This window comes from Colobus angolensis, unplaced genomic scaffold (genome assembly GCF_000951035.1).
Source record: "Colobus angolensis palliatus isolate OR3802 unplaced genomic scaffold, Cang.pa_1.0 Scaffold69, whole genome shotgun sequence".
Classification (NCBI taxonomy): Eukaryota; Metazoa; Chordata; class Mammalia; order Primates; family Cercopithecidae; genus Colobus; species Colobus angolensis.
In genome coordinates this window covers 4,581,629-4,598,681 of record NW_012120598.1, presented here as the reverse complement: position 1 = coordinate 4,598,681, position 17,053 = coordinate 4,581,629, and the positions used below count along the sequence as shown (strand labels likewise).

The 17,053-nt window shown below is 41.0% G+C and overlaps 1 protein-coding gene across 10 annotated transcripts in view; it reads right to left on the bottom strand.

Annotated features, from left to right (window-relative positions):
- The window catches only part of APP (amyloid beta (A4) precursor protein), a 301,277-nt gene that overhangs the window by 134,237 nt on the left and 149,987 nt on the right, over window positions 1-17,053 (bottom strand). For all 10 annotated transcript variants that reach the window (XM_011926496.1, XM_011926487.1, XM_011926488.1 and 7 more), the window contains one exon: window positions 516-718. In XM_011926496.1, coding sequence (XP_011781886.1) covers window positions 516-718 — 203 coding nt within the window. The remainder of the gene's footprint in view (window positions 1-515; window positions 719-17,053) is intronic.

The following is a 17,053-nucleotide window of genomic DNA, read 5'->3' as shown; positions in this document are numbered from 1 at the left end:
CTGGGATTACAGGTCTGAGGCACTGTGCCCGGCCCAAATCTCCTTCTTCAATGAAATATAATCACAACTACTCACTCGACTAAGATTTATCAAAACTACAAGCTAGGCACTCTGTGCAATACTGAGTAAAATCAAGTCCTTACCCTCAAAGAACTCATAGTCTAGGTGGTAACAGACAATATCATGTAACAAACACAAACCAAGGAATCACCAAACTCAGTGTTTGTCAAATTAGATGACTACCTGGTTGGGTGGAGTCTAGCAGAATCACTTGGGATTTGCCAAGTAGCATATACAAGGCACAAAACAAACTGTGTAATAAAGATTTCACATTATTTGAAATTGTTTGCTTGTTAAACCAAAAAAAATTCAACAAGCATAAGAAGCCTTTTGAAAAAAAAAAAAAAAAATGTTTTTGATGGGGAAGGCAGTGTTGCTCGGGTGGCTATTTCAAACTCTGGTATTGTACTTTCTTTACCTTGGGGATGGGGGAATCCAAGCAAACAGTGGATTACCTCGAACCACCTCTTCCACAGACTCTGTGGTGGTGGTGGTGGTGGTGGCGATGCTGGTGGTTCTCTCTGTGGCTTCTTCGTAGGGTTCCTCAGCCTCTTCCTCTACCTCATCACCATCCTCATCGTCCTCGTCATCATCGGCTTCTTCTTCTTCCACCTCAGCCACTTCTTCCTCCTCTGCTACTTCTACTACTTTGTCTTCACTGTGAGGGCAAACACAAAGAACAGAAAAAAGTCAATTAAACAAATTTCAGGGAAGGAAAAGAAAATTATCCATATGGAAGTTTGGCAATTTGAGAAGAAACACACCCAGAACTTAAAGCCAGCAGGGCTAAGTATAAATCCCAGCTCAGTGGGTCTGCAAACATTTTTATCCTCGGGCACAATTCTTAGTTTCTACAGTTGCTAAAAGGGGATGCCATGAGTCTAACCATAGGACATTCTGGAAAAGGCAAAATTACAGAGAAAATAAAAAGATTAGTGGTTGCCAGTGGTTCAGGGAGAGTGGGGAAGGGATTGAATAGGTGGAGTACTGAGGATTTTCAGAAACTACTCTGTACAATACTGTCATAAGTAATAATAGATACACAGCATTATGCATCTGTCAAAACCAATAGACTGTACTACACAATAAGCCCCTCCCATGTTAAAACAGGAACACTGGTTAATAATAATGTAGCAAAATTGGTTCAAATGTACCATACTAAGGCAAAATGTTAATCTAGGGGAAATTGTGGGGGAGTGGGCAAGTGAGAGGTAGAGGGAACTCTTTGTACTTTCTGCTCAAATTCTTTGTAAACCTAAAACTGCTTTGAAAAATGCAGTCCATCATAAAAAGCAGCAGCGGGGGGGCGGGGTGGATACCAAAACTGAGTTTGCTGTATTATGGGAATTACTTCTCATACTGTACATACAAGAGCCGCAACACACTGCACGGTAGCAGATACTCAGTATGTGCTGGTGCAAATTGGTTTAAAAACTGCAATTGAGAACTTAAACTGGACACAGAGGTGGAAGGTGAAACTGGCTTAAGTCAATCTGCAATGCCCTGTGGACAGGGATGCCTGCAGAAACTATTTAGTTGCGCACCCTACGCTTGCTAATTGCTTATGTCTTGCAGAATACCAAATATTTCAGTGGTTCTCAAATTTCAGTGCGCATCAGAATCACCTGGAAGGCTTACTGAAACACAGATCACCTGCTAAGTGTGGTGGTTCATGCCTATAATCCCAGCACTGTGGAAGGCTGAGGTGGGAAAAAAGCTTGAGGCCAGGACTTTGAGATCAGCTTGGGCCACACAGTGAGACCCCGTCTCCAAAAATTAAAAAAAAAAAAAAAAAAAAAAGCTAGGCATAGTGGTATGCACCTGTAGTCCCAGCTACTCAGAAGGCTGGGGCAGAAAGACTGCTTGAGCCCAGGAGTTCGAGGCTGCTGTGAGCTATGACTGCATCACTGCATTCCAGCCAGGGAGACAAAGACACTGTCTCTTTAAAAACAAACAAACAAAAACCAACATAGATCACCAGGTACCACTGGCAGTTTCTAATCCAGCTCCAGAGTTTCTGAATCATGAGACCTTGGCGGGGCCTGAGAATGTGCATTTCAAATTCCCAGGTGATACTGATGCTGGTGGTCAGAGGATAATATTCTGAGATCCAGTGCAATATGCTGCGAAGAATGGCAAGAGATAGCCAGTAACTCAGTGAAATTGGGAAGAGGATCAGAAATAATATTTATGGTATTAAACATTTACATGCTGATGCATCATAGTGTGTAAAAAATTAGCAAATTTGGATGGCGAAAGAAGGGCATGTCTAGAACAAAATTAAAAAGGCCTATTAGGAAATCCTTGTGGAAATCATGTACCTGCCAAGGCAGGCATAGTTGACAGTATTTGAAAGAAGATAAATGAAGACAAGAACAGGAAGTATCAAATAGTAAAAACCTATTATATACCACCTAGTGGGACTAGAGGAATCGATGTCCTTGATCAGATCACAAAACCAATACAGGAGAAAGACAGAGATGTGGCACATGGTTTCAACTTTTCCGGGGCAGCTGCTACAGGTCTATTTGAGAAGTACCATAGTAATAGAATTAAAAGCTGCTATGCTGACATTATAATGTCCCCAGAAGGAAAGAGAGAGGGAGAGAGAGAAAGAGAGAGAGCAGAAGGGAATTATTACCACAGAGTTGATTCTGGCCAGGAAGGAGAAGCTCATCATTGAGAAAAGTGATAGGAACCCGGTGTTTCTATCAGCCACATGAGGCCTTGGACTTGTAGTGAGAGCAAAGCATTATGTAGCAAATCAGATTCTAACACGTGAGCCAAACAAACACTGTGATTCCATGATCTACGACAACAGAAACGAAGACTCCTCCACAAACCTGAAAGGCTTTCAAAGTCTGGCAGGACCACCACAAGCAGTTTTACTCAGAGTGAAAGGGAAAGATACTTACAGAGATGAATCCATCAATGGCAGGAATTCTCTGATTAACTCAGCATTTAAAGCATGTGTCATACAAGTTGTATAAAGATGTGTATGACTCCCCATGGAACACGTGACTGTCATTACATAGGATACAAGAATAGTATGAAGGGCATTTGTAAAAGTTCCAAAAAAATGTGTATGACCCCTAAGTGGAACGCCTTTCTAACTCTGACTAAATACGATGCAAGGATATTAAGTGATGACATCTGAAGAAGTTGAAAGCATGTGGCTGAAGAATAAAAAGAAACTGATTAAGCAGAATAATTTATTAATAGCAACGTATTCATATGTTAATAAATGAAGTGTCAATACAGAGAAAATCCTAATCAGTTACTGTAACATTTCCACAAGACCAGGAAGAAATAGGAGAACAGAGAAACAGAAAATACTGGCATTGAAAATCAGATGCTGGAAGCCTTTATCTCCTCGTAGAAATAAATGAGGTGGAAATAACCGATTTTTTTTTTGACTGCCCAAATTATTGCACAAAAGTTTACTACTTGGGGCAACATTTCAAAAGAATCCTACACTTAACAGTTGCTCAGCTGCCCTAAGCTTTACTCAGTATATTGCCTCTGCATTTTTCTATAGGATATCAATGTTGTATTACTAGTGAATCAAAGAAAGATGACCTAATGCATGTCATCAGTTAATTTACTGTGTTTGAGATCTCTTACTTATTCAATCAAATCATGGGCACTGGCGCTGTTTTCCAATTTAAGTGGAAAATTCAAGGAAAGTCAGCATGAAAAATCAAACCAGTATTCTCTTTAAATCATGATGTATACACGTGATCTTGAACCGTGACTGGAATGACGATGTCCAAGTGTACGATCCAGGGTTAGGATAGCACCATGTTTCCAGGTGGGATGGTGAAAACATGACCCTGGTATCCCCAGGTTCCTCTTCCAGGCTTCTTTGTTATTACTTGGATGTGGCTCTTAAAGCTCTCAATAGAAACCATGTTTGTAAAAACAGCTGTTTAGTGTGATCTGCATTCTGGTATGTGTCTAGCCGTGAAAAACAGTGAATTATATGCCCATCATCCATCCCTGCATCTGTCTGAGCAATTTACTGGCATAATAACCAGGAACAGAGACATGTAATAAATAGTTCAACTGGCTAAGGAATTAAATTATTTGGCCTAAGAGAACTCAGGTCCAAGTTCTTATTACCACAGCTTTGATTTCTGGAATGAAATTTAGACGTCCATGAATTCAATTACTCATTTGGACACTATTTAAAACAAGAGCACATGGTTTCGTTTGAATAATGCTGCATCTTCCCAAAGAATGACAAACACAAAATATTACAACTTTTAACTGCAGTTTTCATGAATAGCTAGAAACACTGAAAGGAAAAAAATGACTTTTCCACCACTTCTTCAAATGCCAGACAGACTGTTGTCCTGTGGACTTGTTTTGAAAAGCTGATCCATCACAGTTTAAGAAGTTGCAAAGAAGGAGTAGTTTATGGAAATACAAAGCTGAGTATCATAAAACAATTTCCTTACAAGCAATCAACTAACAACTCACAATAAAATAAACACTTGGGAACATAGTGGAATATTCATACTACATTCGCAGACTTTAATGGCTATCAATTTATAGTGGGGGGCTTTTACGGCTTTTAAATAACAATAAGAAACACTTTTACAGAATGAGGGAACCATGTGAAAATGCTGACCATCCTTAGAGCATCTGAATTTAATAAGGTCAAAGGGACATTACTCCGAGGAAATAAATCACTGATGATAAAATTTTATGTGTCGGCATGCAAGATATTACTTGGGTGAAGGAGAAATGACATCACAAAGATGACTCTCCTTCTGTTTCTAAATAAAAGCTAACTTTGATATAATTCCACGTGCAGTTGCCGCCTGATAGTCCCTTTAGAGTGAAAGATTTTGATTCTCACACCAATTTTCATTTGTTTATTAAAGTGATGCCAAAGAAGTCACCATTTATATTTTCTAAGAAAGCCATATCACATTCTAGAAATGGTAAAATTATACAGACAGTAAAAGATCAGTGGCTTGGAAAGGTTAAAGGGAAGAGAGGGTCGAACAGGAGGAACGCAGTGGTTTTGGGCGATACATTATAGTGTATGACACTTATAATGGTGAGTACGTGTCTTATACAGTTGTTCAAACTCACAGAATAAACAATGCCGAGAGAATGTTAATGTAAACTATGGACTTTGGGTGATAATGATGGTGTCAATGTAGGTTCACTGATTGTAACAAATTGCTCTCAGGGGGATGCTGATAATGGGAGAGGCTGTGCATGTGTATGAACGGAGAGTATATGGGAGAATCTCTGTACCTTCTGCCTAATTTTGCTATAAAACTAAAACTGCTCTAAAACAATAAAGCCTGTATTTATTCTTTCACAGTCTCTATTAAGATGGACTTTTTTTCTTCCTGCTATACACAAACAGGGAGGAAATGACAGCGATAGAGAGCTGTGATTCTCATGGTTACGTGACTGTGGACAATCATGAGATCTAAACTACTGCACTGATGAGGGAAGAGGGAAGACAACCAATGTTGGTTCCCGAAATGCAACCAACCAGGGGAAGGCTCAGCAGGAAGAGGTTCAGACTCTTCCTGTGTGGATATGAAAACGGGAAAAAAGAGTCTAGAGGCCCCCAGAGACAGGAAGAGAGAGAAACTACAGCCGTTTTTTCAAGAAGATAAACAGATGGTTCTCCTTCTCGCTGCCTCAGCTCTTCAAACTGCCAGAGTCTAAACTGGAAGGTACAATGGCTGGATAAGTCAGTTTTTCCCAAAGGAAAGCAGTTTCTGAAATCACTCTTATTAAATTAGGAAAATGTTTCAGGGGAAGGAGGGCAAAGTAAGAAAAAGCCAGTACTTCTGCCACATAAAGGCACTGTTAGAAGCAAAAAAAAGAGGACACATCACCTAATTCCATTTGAATTAAATATGAAAACAAGCAAACTCCAGGCAAATAGAGCTCAGGGGAAAGGCCAGTGACTGGCAGGGGTCAGGAGAGAGGATTCTAGGGGCCAGCAAGGCTCTGTGTTCTGGTCCGGATGCTGTCTATCCAGTTGTGTGGTCTTAAAACGTTGCATAGTTGTATTACCTGTTATGTGTACTTCTCTCTAAATAAATCAGTAAAAAGGGTGAAAAGCATTTCCTGTTACTTGCAGCTAAAGGCATTTCTTGCAGAGGGTTCAGAAGCCCACCTGGGGCCCTGAGTTTAAGGCCTCAAGCTTTAGGAAGATAATCACACGACTGGACTACCAAAAATTCATGCCTCAGGCCTGAGGAGGTGGCTCATGCCTGTAATCCCAGCACTAGCACATTGTGGGACGAGGCAGGCGGATCACTTGGGGCCAGGAGTTCGAGACCAGCCTGGCCAACATAGGGAAACTCTGTCTCTACTAAAAATATAAAAAATTAGCTGAGAGTGGGGATGCATGCCTGTAATCCCAGCTACTCGGGAGGCTGAGACAGGAGAATCACTTGAACTCAGGAGGCAGAAGCTGCAGTGAGCCCAGATCACACCACTGCACTCCAGCCTGGGTGACAGAGTGAGACTCTGTCTCAATAAATAAATAAATAAATAAATAAAGTCATGACTCAGCTGATTAAGAATGAGCTATAAATCACAATCTTGATCTGAAATTAGGCTATATCATCATTCTTACACATTTAATGACTACTTATTCTGGGTAAGAGAATCCACACTAACTGCTGTATGACTAACAGACATACTGTGGATTAAACGCTTTAGAAATTCAACAGAGAACTGATTGTTGTGAGCCAGAGGCCTCTGAGCTGGCCGGAAGTGATAGGTGGCTGTGGGGATGAGGCAGGAATATCCACATAATGCACAAGTGGAATAACAAGTAAATAAAATATAACGAAATTTTACACAGGCACTGAGTTTTAACAGTGAGGAAGGGTAAACTGCAGAGACAAGGGTATTCAGGTATTTTTTTCTTTAGCCCATGGATAAATATTTGAGTTGAAAGGCATATGTACAGATTGATGATAATGAGCAAAAAAGTGGCAATGCATTCATTCATTCATCCATTGAATCATTCCATTAAGTACCTCTCTAAGCCAACCCCTAGTAATTCAATCGACAATATTCACTGTGCTTTACCAAGTGCCAGTACTATTCCAGGCACTAAGGCTACACAAATGAAGATAAAGCACTCAATTTCTTGGAATCTATCTATTAGTTGAGGAGGTGTAGTATGAGCAAGAAAAAAAAATTATGGAAAAGTACTATAGAGACAAGAAATGGGGCTAATTGCTAATGAATGACTATGATAGATGTGTGCTGGAGACGGGCAGCATTTCAAACAGGGTGGTCAAGAAAGGGCCCCACGGAAGAGTCATGTGAATTGAAAATGCTGAAGTCGGGCATGGCAAAACTAAGATGCCTGGATGGTTGAGGCAGAGGTAAGAGCAAGTGCAAAGGCCCAGGCATGAGGAAGAGCTTAGCATGTTCAGCAAAAACAACAACAAAGGGCCACTGAGCTTAGGGAGTAGCAGACGAGGGAGGAAGTATAAGATCTGGTGGTGGAGATGGACAGGCATAGTGTTACCCAGTAAGGTTATATTTCTTACAGCAACTGGAATGACTCAGTGAGATTTAAGTTGCAATGATGTCTCTGGCTGCTGGGCACAGAGTGGCCTCTAGGGAAAACATGAATGGAAGCTGGGAGGCTGGACACTGGGCCAGGAGCTAGGGATACACTGGAAAGCAAGGGTAGCTCACAAGGCAAGTAGCGAAAAGGCCAGACACTGCCCTCAGCACCTGTATACATGTAAAATTACTGCTCTGATAACAACTGCACATAGCTAGGAGACTCAAAAGAGTGAGCGCTAACCAGATTCCAGGTGTCCAGTGAGGCATGACTGAAATGTGACCCAAAGAAGGTCCAAAGTGAATGAAGTCCAGGGGCTAAAGATAGCTCTCCACCAGGCAGGGAGGGCAGAGCATGTGCAAAGGCCCGGTGACAGGAGGGAGGGAAACCTGAGCACCTGAAAGGGAATCAGCTGACAAGAACAAAAAGAGGGCTCCAAGAATGGCAAAATCAGCAGTGGCACGGAGCAGGTGTCGGCAAACTACAGCCTGCAACTTGTTCTTGTACATCCTGTGAGCTAAGAGTGGGCTTTGCATTTTTTAAAGGATTATAAAAATAAAAGGGGGTTAAAAATGACAGCAATATGTGACAGAGATTGTATGCGACCTGTAAAGCCTAAATATGGATTGTAAAAATGACCCTTTAAAGTCAAACCAACTTCTCTTAACGCATGCTCCTGTGAACCCTGCCCCGTTTATGTTGGTGAATTAGTGAATTTCTTAAAAAAAAATTACTGAAAGAAGAAAAGAGATCTGAGAAGCACTAAAGCCAAGCTTTTGTGTAAACTAGCAGTTCCTGGGTAGAACCTTTAAAAGACAATCTCTCTTTACTCCGCTATCTCAGTACACACTTAGGGTAAGATGAATATCCTACCAAGAGAGCAACAATCTAAACAATACCCCTAGGACATGATCTAAGACAAATCCAAGGAATGGACAGTTTATGGGAAAACTGGCACAGCTTCTTCAGCAAGTCAGTGTCAGGATATAAAAAGTGCTATTCTGGGGCTGGGCATGGTGGCTCATGCCTGTAATCCCAGCACTTTGGGAGGCCGAGGCAGGAGGATCACAAGGTCAGGAGATGGAGAACATCCTGGCCAAGATGGTGAAACCCCGTCTCTACTAAAAACACAAAAAAATTTAGCCGGGTGTGGTAGTGGGTGCCTGTAGTCCCAGCTACTCGGGAGGCTGAGGCAGGAGAATGGCATGAACCCGGGGGCAGAGGTTGCAGTGAGCCAAGATCGTGCCACTGCACTCCAGCCTGGGAGACAGTGAGACTCCGTCTCAAAAAAAAAAAAAAAAAAAAAAAAAAAAACAGTGCTATTCTCAATCCTACGAATTAAGGATATAAGATGCTGGCTCTGGTGCCGGATAGGATGTGATATGCAAAACCTGTGAAGGACCTTTCTGGAACTCAGAGAGAATCTGAATATGGACATGGTATCCAATGGTATTAAAAAAATTATGTTAATTTTGTGGGTGAGATGGTATCATCTGGACTCTTAGATTTTAGAGACATATACTGACATCTTAAATATTCTTCCTGTCTGAACTTTTCTTTAAAATACCTCGGCATCATAAAAAGTATGTTTAAAGGGGGAAAATGATATTCTGGCAAGAGTTAAATTTGGAATATAATTACAGTAAAAGGCTAAATTGCTTTTTTAAAGGTATCTTGGAGGCAAGAACAGCCATATATTATCAAAAGCAGATTACTCTCCTGACAGCTTTATGAACCAACTAGAATTAAGGAGAAGCACCTAAGGTCATAAAAAGTTTTGGAGTCATTTTAAATTCTTGATAAGTGAAAAAGTTTGGTTAATCAGATGCTAGGCCAGAAAACTGTGAATGAGCAAATTCCTCATGTCCAAAGGTCTAGCTGCTACTAAGGATGGGTGATCCATATATATTTTGGGTAGAGAGTTAGAAGTATATGACTTTTGGCTGTCTAACAAATATTTGAGTTCCAGGGCCTGCTCCGGAGTCTGGGGATGGTGCAGAGAATAAAGCAGACAAAATTCCCTCCCTTCCTGGCATTTACATTCTACAGGGAGAGAACGATGTAAGAAAACCAAAACAACAATGTTACACTAGAACATTACAAGGTGACAAGTGTTATGGAGAAAATGAAAGCAGCAAAGCTAGGGGGTGGGCTGGGGCTGGTAGTTGGCTGGGCTGTTGCAGTTTCTACAGAAGGCAGTAAGAGACAATGCCCTGAAAAGGTGTCAATGCAGCAAGAACTGTGTGCCTGGCATCCCCTTCCACTGGGTCCATACACATGAGAACTAATATACAGCTATAGGTGGTCTGTGTCCAAAATGGCTACAAAGCACTCTAGGAAAGCCACAGAGCAATAGAAAAGCCTGGTCCTTTTCTTTTGGGGGCACTTTGTGAAGACCTATTCCTTAGAAAAAAGAGAGAAGCTGCATGCTTCTGGGCGTCTCCCCCTCTCTTTTGTGAAAAAATAAGTGGTTCTGTTAAGGAAGGGTATCAGTCTGTTTTCACGCTGCTGATGGAGACATACCCAAGACTGGGGAGAAAAAGAGGTGTAATCGGAATCACAGTTCCAAATGGCTGGGGAGGCCTCAGAATCATGGCGGCAGGTGAAAGGCATTTCTTATATGGTGGCAGCAAGAGAAAAATGAGGAAGAAGCAAAAGCAGAAACCCCTGATAAACCCATGAGATCTCGTGAGACTTTTTCATTATCACGAGAACAGCACAGAAAAGATCAGCGCCATGATTCAATGACCTTCCCTTGGGTCCCTCCCACAATATGCGGGAATTCTGGGAGATACAATTCAAGCTGATATTTGAATGGAGACACAGCCAGTCCATATCAGGAAGCAAAACCAACAAACTCTGCTCCTCCTTCTAGCACACTCCCCAAAATGCAGCAATACCTTGTCCTGCCCCAGACTTGTAAGTGCAGCCCCATTCCTTGGAGAAAATAGACACATCCGCATCGCTGATCCTCAATGGCAGAATATGGCAGGTATCTGTCCAGGAGAAGAAGCCATATGGCTCAGGCTACAAGGTCTATAGCCCAAGGCCTTCCTTGCCTCTGGGCTCTGAGGGCTTGAAGTAAGTAGAAAAGTACTTTAAATTGTATTATAAAGGTAAAGGTGATGGAGCTTCTTGGGCTAGCCAGAACTTTAGGAAAAGCATGTTCTGGAGAGGTAAGACTTTTAGCTGAATTTTCCATTAGTAAGCTAACATTTTTCCTCTTCCAACAAGCCCACTTTCTTGCCTTGGTAAGTATTAAGTATCTTTTTTTAAAGTATCTGTGGTTGGTTGGCATCAGAGAAATGTGTAGGGTTAAATATCAAATAGACACTCCTAGTACAATGCCACAAATGTACAAGGGATGATGAGGCTATGAAATTTGTGAATTCTTTTCCTTTCTCAAGGAAAGACTACACTTAAATGTACTCCAGTTAACTGAATGTTCTGGTTATGTAGATCCTAGAGAGAAGGTCTAGTGTGGTGATTAATGGTGACTTTCCAGAGCTCAGCCATGTGGGTTTCATTCTCAGTGCTGCCACCTGCAAGTGCTGATGTGACTATGAACAAGTCACTTAGCCTGCTGTGACTTGGTTTCCTCATCTTTAACATGGGATGGAAACATTAACCACCTCAGAGGATGCTGTGAACAGCCAATGATGTAAATAATACACTTAGAACAGCATGTGATAAGAGCTAAATACTGTGCCTATTTGCTGTTTTTAACTACAGCTTAAATGTATATTTATGACATAATTTTTTCTTTTATTGCTATTAGGTTTTGAAAATGGTATAAATAAAAATATTATTTGTTTTTCAAATGTAATGTTTTTCTTGGGGTTTATTATTTTAGAAAAAAAGCTATCCGTTACTGGGCGCTATGCCTAGAAAGTTCCCAATTGCTGACCACAGGCTCAGAGCCCTGCAGAGATGGGATGTAAACAAGCATAAAACAGTGTTTTCAGTGATGTGCATATTAACAATAATGGGATGAACAAAGAATGTTCATTGGTGGAGTCTGGGAGGGACAGAGTAAAGAATAATCTGTTGAAGAGCTAACAGGTAAACTGGGAAATGATGAATAGAGATCTACAAAGGCAGAAAAAAGACATTGCAGAAATAGGGAATTGCACCTGTAACAGATCAAGAGAGAGATGGTTTGGCTGTGTCCCTATTCAAATCTCATCTTGAATTGTAATCCTCATAATCCCCATGTGTCTAGAGAGAGACCTGGTGGGACATAACTGGATCATGGGAGTGGTTTCCCCATGCTGTTCTCGTGACAGTGAAGGAGTTCTCAGGAGATCTGATGGTTTTATAAGGGGCTCTTCCCACTCTGCTCCTCACTCCTCTCTCTCCTGCCGCCTTGTGAAGAAGGATGTGTTTGCTTCCCCTTCTGCCATGATTGTAAGTTTCCTGAGGCCTCCTTAGCCATGCAGAACTGTGAGTCAATTAAACCTCTTTCCTTTATAAATTACCCAGTCTCGGTTATTTCTTTATAGCAGTGTGAAAATGGACTAATATAAAGAGTGGTACAGGAATTGCCAATTCTCAGTGTGGTGGAGGAGGGGGTGGACTGTGGGAAGGGAGCTGACTGTAGCTGCAGTTCTGCTCTTTTATGAAGGGCTTTGTTTCATAGGCTGAGGAGTTTAGACCATTATCTACTAGTGATGCAGAGCCTAGTAGAAAAGCTTAAAGCAGAAGAGTGGCAAGGTTAGTTGTATTACAACAAGCATGAGCTGGCAGAAGCATGGAGGACAGACAGGTGGAGGAGTGACAGGTGGGATGTGAAGGAGGTGCTTGTGAAGCCTTGGTTAAAACAACAGCACAGAACTGGTAACTCTGGGGATGAAGGGAGTGAGTAAGAGGAGGAATCTGATGCTTTGAGTTGGAGAATAGTTACTAATGGTAACAGAGGATACGGCAGGAATTAAGAAATGGAGCTAATGGGTTCGGCTTTGATCATGGTAGATTTGAGATTCTGTAAGACCCTGCTGGAGAGGCATACAGTAGACAGCTGAAAACAAAGAACAAAAAAGAACAAAAAATCTGAGCCACGAATACACAGGCACTGCTTTTCTATTTCCATTAAATAAATAGCACAGAGCTGCCATTCCTGAAAGACCACAGATAATAGACCAGATGCCCACTCACTTTCTGCATGGATAATATGTCCCATTGTGATACTATTATTTAAGCAGAAACAAAATCTAGCCTTCCAAAGTCTAATTACACCATTCCTCCTCCTTCCTTCCCCTCTCTCCCTACAAGCATAATTCGAGACTGCTTTCCAATTCAGAGATCTATGTGAGAATTTTAAAACATTGTTCCTGATTAGTCTCTCTAATCAATAAAAGAAATCTACTATTAATTAGATTTGATAAATCTATTATTGATTAGAGAGACTAATCAGGAACAAGGTTTAAAATTGTGTATGAAAAGCTATTCACTCAACAAATGCTAGTGGCTGCTAAGTGTCTGGCATTCTGCTGGATCCGAGGTTCCAAGAGGGAAAAAGATAAGCTCCCTGTTCTCAGAGAGCTTACATTCTATAGGGGGAGAGAATGACAATGAACCAATAAAACACTAAAATGTGACTCGTTTCAGAATGGAAGTAAATAGGCTGCTAAGATTGAGAATAATGAAGAAGGGGTGTTTTCTTCAGAAAAGAATGTTCAGGGCCAGGTATGGTGGCTCATGCCTATAATTCCAACACTTTAGGAGACTGAGGTGGGAGGACTGCTTGAGCTCTGGAGTTTCAGACAAGCCTGGGCAACAAAACAAAGTGAGACCTCGTCTATACTAAAAATTAAAAAAAAAAAAAATTAGCCAGGTGTGGCCTGTAGTCGCAGCTACTCAGGAGGATCTCTAGAGCCAGGGAGGTCGAGGCTACAGTGAGCCATGATCATGCCACTGCCCTCCAGCCTAGGTGACAGAGCAGGACCCTGTCTCCAGGAAACAGAATGATCAAGGGAATTCATTCTGGGAAGATGGCAACAAAACTGAGGCTGAAGGTGGGACCTTGGAAGATCCATTATAGACAATGAGATCGGTCAGTCTTGGGGTTGGAAAGCTGGGCGCATTGACTTGTGTGACAGTGAGCAGGGGAGAGTCGGGGGAAAGAGAGGCAGGGGGTGATACTGGAGAGGTAGGGAGGAGCTGGGTCAAATGCACTAATACCTATAAAGAATGTAGGAGGTCAAACGAGGGCCTGACACAGACACAAACTACGTGTGTGTTAGTTGTTACCCATTATCATTATCCTCAGCATATCCAAATAAGGCTTCGTTGTTTTCTCTCTGTGCACTTGGTTTTTAAGCGTATTGGAGAGCCACGAACGCAACTTAAATTGGGGGGTTCCAGGATCTGCTTTATGTAAATAAACACTCTACATCCTGGCTGCTGTACAGAGAATGGCTTAGTGTGGGAGAAGAAAGCGACAAGTGTGTTGGGGAGAGATAACGACAGCAGAGATTAGCAGGATACTGAGATAACTCCGGCAAGAAACAATGGGAGTTTACACTAGGACTGTACTGGAAAAGGCGGAGAGAGATGGATAAATTCAGAACTGACAGGATGTGCAGAAGCGACAATGATGAGTTCTAGGTTCTTAGCAATAATCTCTAAGAGGGGGCGTAGGATCATTACTGAGATAGAATAGCTTTGAGAACCACATTGAGGAGTGGGTAGCAGCGGAATTAAGAACTCTCACTTGGACATGTTAGGATTCATATGCCTATGAAACAACTAGGTAGAGTCTGGGCTAGAGAAATAAACCTTGGCCTAGGCTACTTACAACTGGTATTTAAAGTTAAGGGCATGGATTATAGCAATCAGGAAGAGCGAGCCAGAAAGAAAACTACTATAATAATTGAAAAGAGATAACCAGGGTCAGGAATTTAATGGATTAAATTTCAAAACAATACAACAGCCAAGACAGGATAGTCAAAACAACAAAGGTGGGGGTGGGGGGGATCTCCTAAAGCCTGCGTAAAGAATGTGTAGGAAAGACACACTTCAAATGACAGTGACACACAAGTTACATTAGACAAAGGGCTTCTGAGAAATGGCAAAGGTAGTCAATTCTAAGAACTTACTAATCTGAAGGTGATTTATAGAAAAAGTCCCGTCCTATAAATGTCTGGACTCTTGAGTCGAGATATCTGGGTCTGTCTGTACTGGTGTTCTGCTGGGCAGGTAAAGGGGTTATGAGGAGAAGTACTATTTTACTTGTCTGTCGACTAATACTGATGACAGCAAAAGCATCATGCACGTTAGGAGTCATGGTCATAGCCAAAGACTGCAGATGTCCTAGACACAGTATTTGCGACAGACAGATAGGACATACATAGCCAAGTTCCTAATAAGCATGCTGAGTAAGAAGATTCCCGAATGGAAGGAAGGTAGAAAAGCTCTGTTCTAGTACAACCATTTGAGGACAGTATGGAGGTTCCTCAAAAAACTAAAAATAAGAGCTACCATATGATCCAGCAATCCCACTACTGGGCATTTATCTAAAGGAAGGGAAATCAGTATAATAAAAGAGGTATCTGCACTCCCATATTTACTGCAGCACTATTCACAATAGCCAAGGTATGGAATAACCTAGGTGTCCAAAGAGACTAACGGATGAAGAAAATGTGGTGTGTGTGTGTGTGTGTGGTGCGCACGTTTAATGAAATACGATTAAGCCATACAAAAGAATAAAATCCTGTCATTTGAAGCAACATGGATGGAACTGGAGGACATATGTTAAGTGAAATAAGCCAAAAACAGAAAGTTAAACACCACATGCTCTCTCATATGCAGAAGCTAGAAAATGTTGATTTCATAGAAGTAAAAAGTAGAACAGAGGATGATGGAGGCTGGGAAGGGTAGGGGGAAACCGAGGATAGAGAAAGATTTGTTAAAGGATACCAAATTACAGCTAGATAAGAGGAGTAAGTTCTAGTGCTCTGCGGCACTGTAGTATGATTACAGTTAACAGTAATATATGACATAATCTCAAACAGCTAGAAGCAGGATATTGAATGTTCCCCACACAAAGAAATGATACATGCCTGAGATGAATATGCTAATTGGTCTGATCTGATAACTGTGTACCCTGTAAATGTGTACAATTATTACACGTCGATTTTTAAAAATAAAAATTTTTAAAAAGCTACCTTTTAATGAACGGTTTATGCTTAAATGTTGCTAGGCGTGTTTCAACACCAATGAGTTATATCTGAGGTTGGACCATAACTAGAGGAGGCACTTAGAGATGCTGTAATTGTGGTCTCAGCATCCTGTTCCACTGCAGTTAGTTACACCATCATTTTATTACATTAAATGCAATATTGCTATCCTGTGACTACCTTGTAAACATATTTTCATAAAACCAAAGTACTTCATTACCACTTCTAATATATGTATGAGTCCTTGGCTCCAGTTTTCCAATAATAGTAGCTATATAATTATCTTGCAAATCACTTGAGGCTAACCATTACCATTCAAATAATATACAACGGGAAACAAATGAATAGAATATTCTGGGAGATAAAAAATCAAATCTTTGATATATCTTCCCTTACTTTTTAGTAGTTAAGAGTTTAAGATACAATATTTCTTCTAAAACCATTTTGAAAATACAATTTAATATAAAATTGAAGGTCCTAAAAAGTACAGAAGTTTTAAAGTAAAACGACTTTGCTATTTGAATACCTATTTAAATTTCTATTTCCAAAAGAGCCCAAATCAATTCTACCTTCATTTTTATAGCAGTTTTCTAATCATGAGAAATCATACTTTCTAGTCCTTTTTGCTTCCCTAAAATAAAAAAAACTCCTACATATTTAAATTCATAAAATAAGAATGATCACTACTTGATTACTACCAAAACTAATTTTAATAATGTTCTCAACCTCATCTAGGCTAGAAAGTGCTTAAGAAGCCATTATGTATTATTATTGATTATGATTACGAGCCCTACAATAATTTTAAAATAACTAATTAAAAAGGGAACATGTTATAATAGCCATGATTATCAGACCAGAGGTGGGAGATTAGTCACTGAGCCCCAAGGAGAATCTCTGTGTTCAACAGTATGAGATGATGGGTAAAGAAGTGATTTGGCTAAGAAAAAAAATCACCCTGGTCGGGCGCAGTGTCTCATGCCTATAATCCCAGCACTTTGGGAGGCCAAGGCAGGCAGATCACCCGAGGTCAGGAATTCGAGACCAGTCTGGCCAACATGGTGATAGCCTGTCTCTATTAAAAATGAAAATCTAGCTGCGCGTGGTGGCAGGTACCTGTAATCCCAGCTACTTGGGAGGCTGAGGTAGAAGAATTGCTCGAACCCAGGATACAGAGGTTGCAGTGAGCCGAGATTGTGCCACTGCACTCCAGTCTGGGCGACAGAGTCTTAAACAAACAAAACAAAAC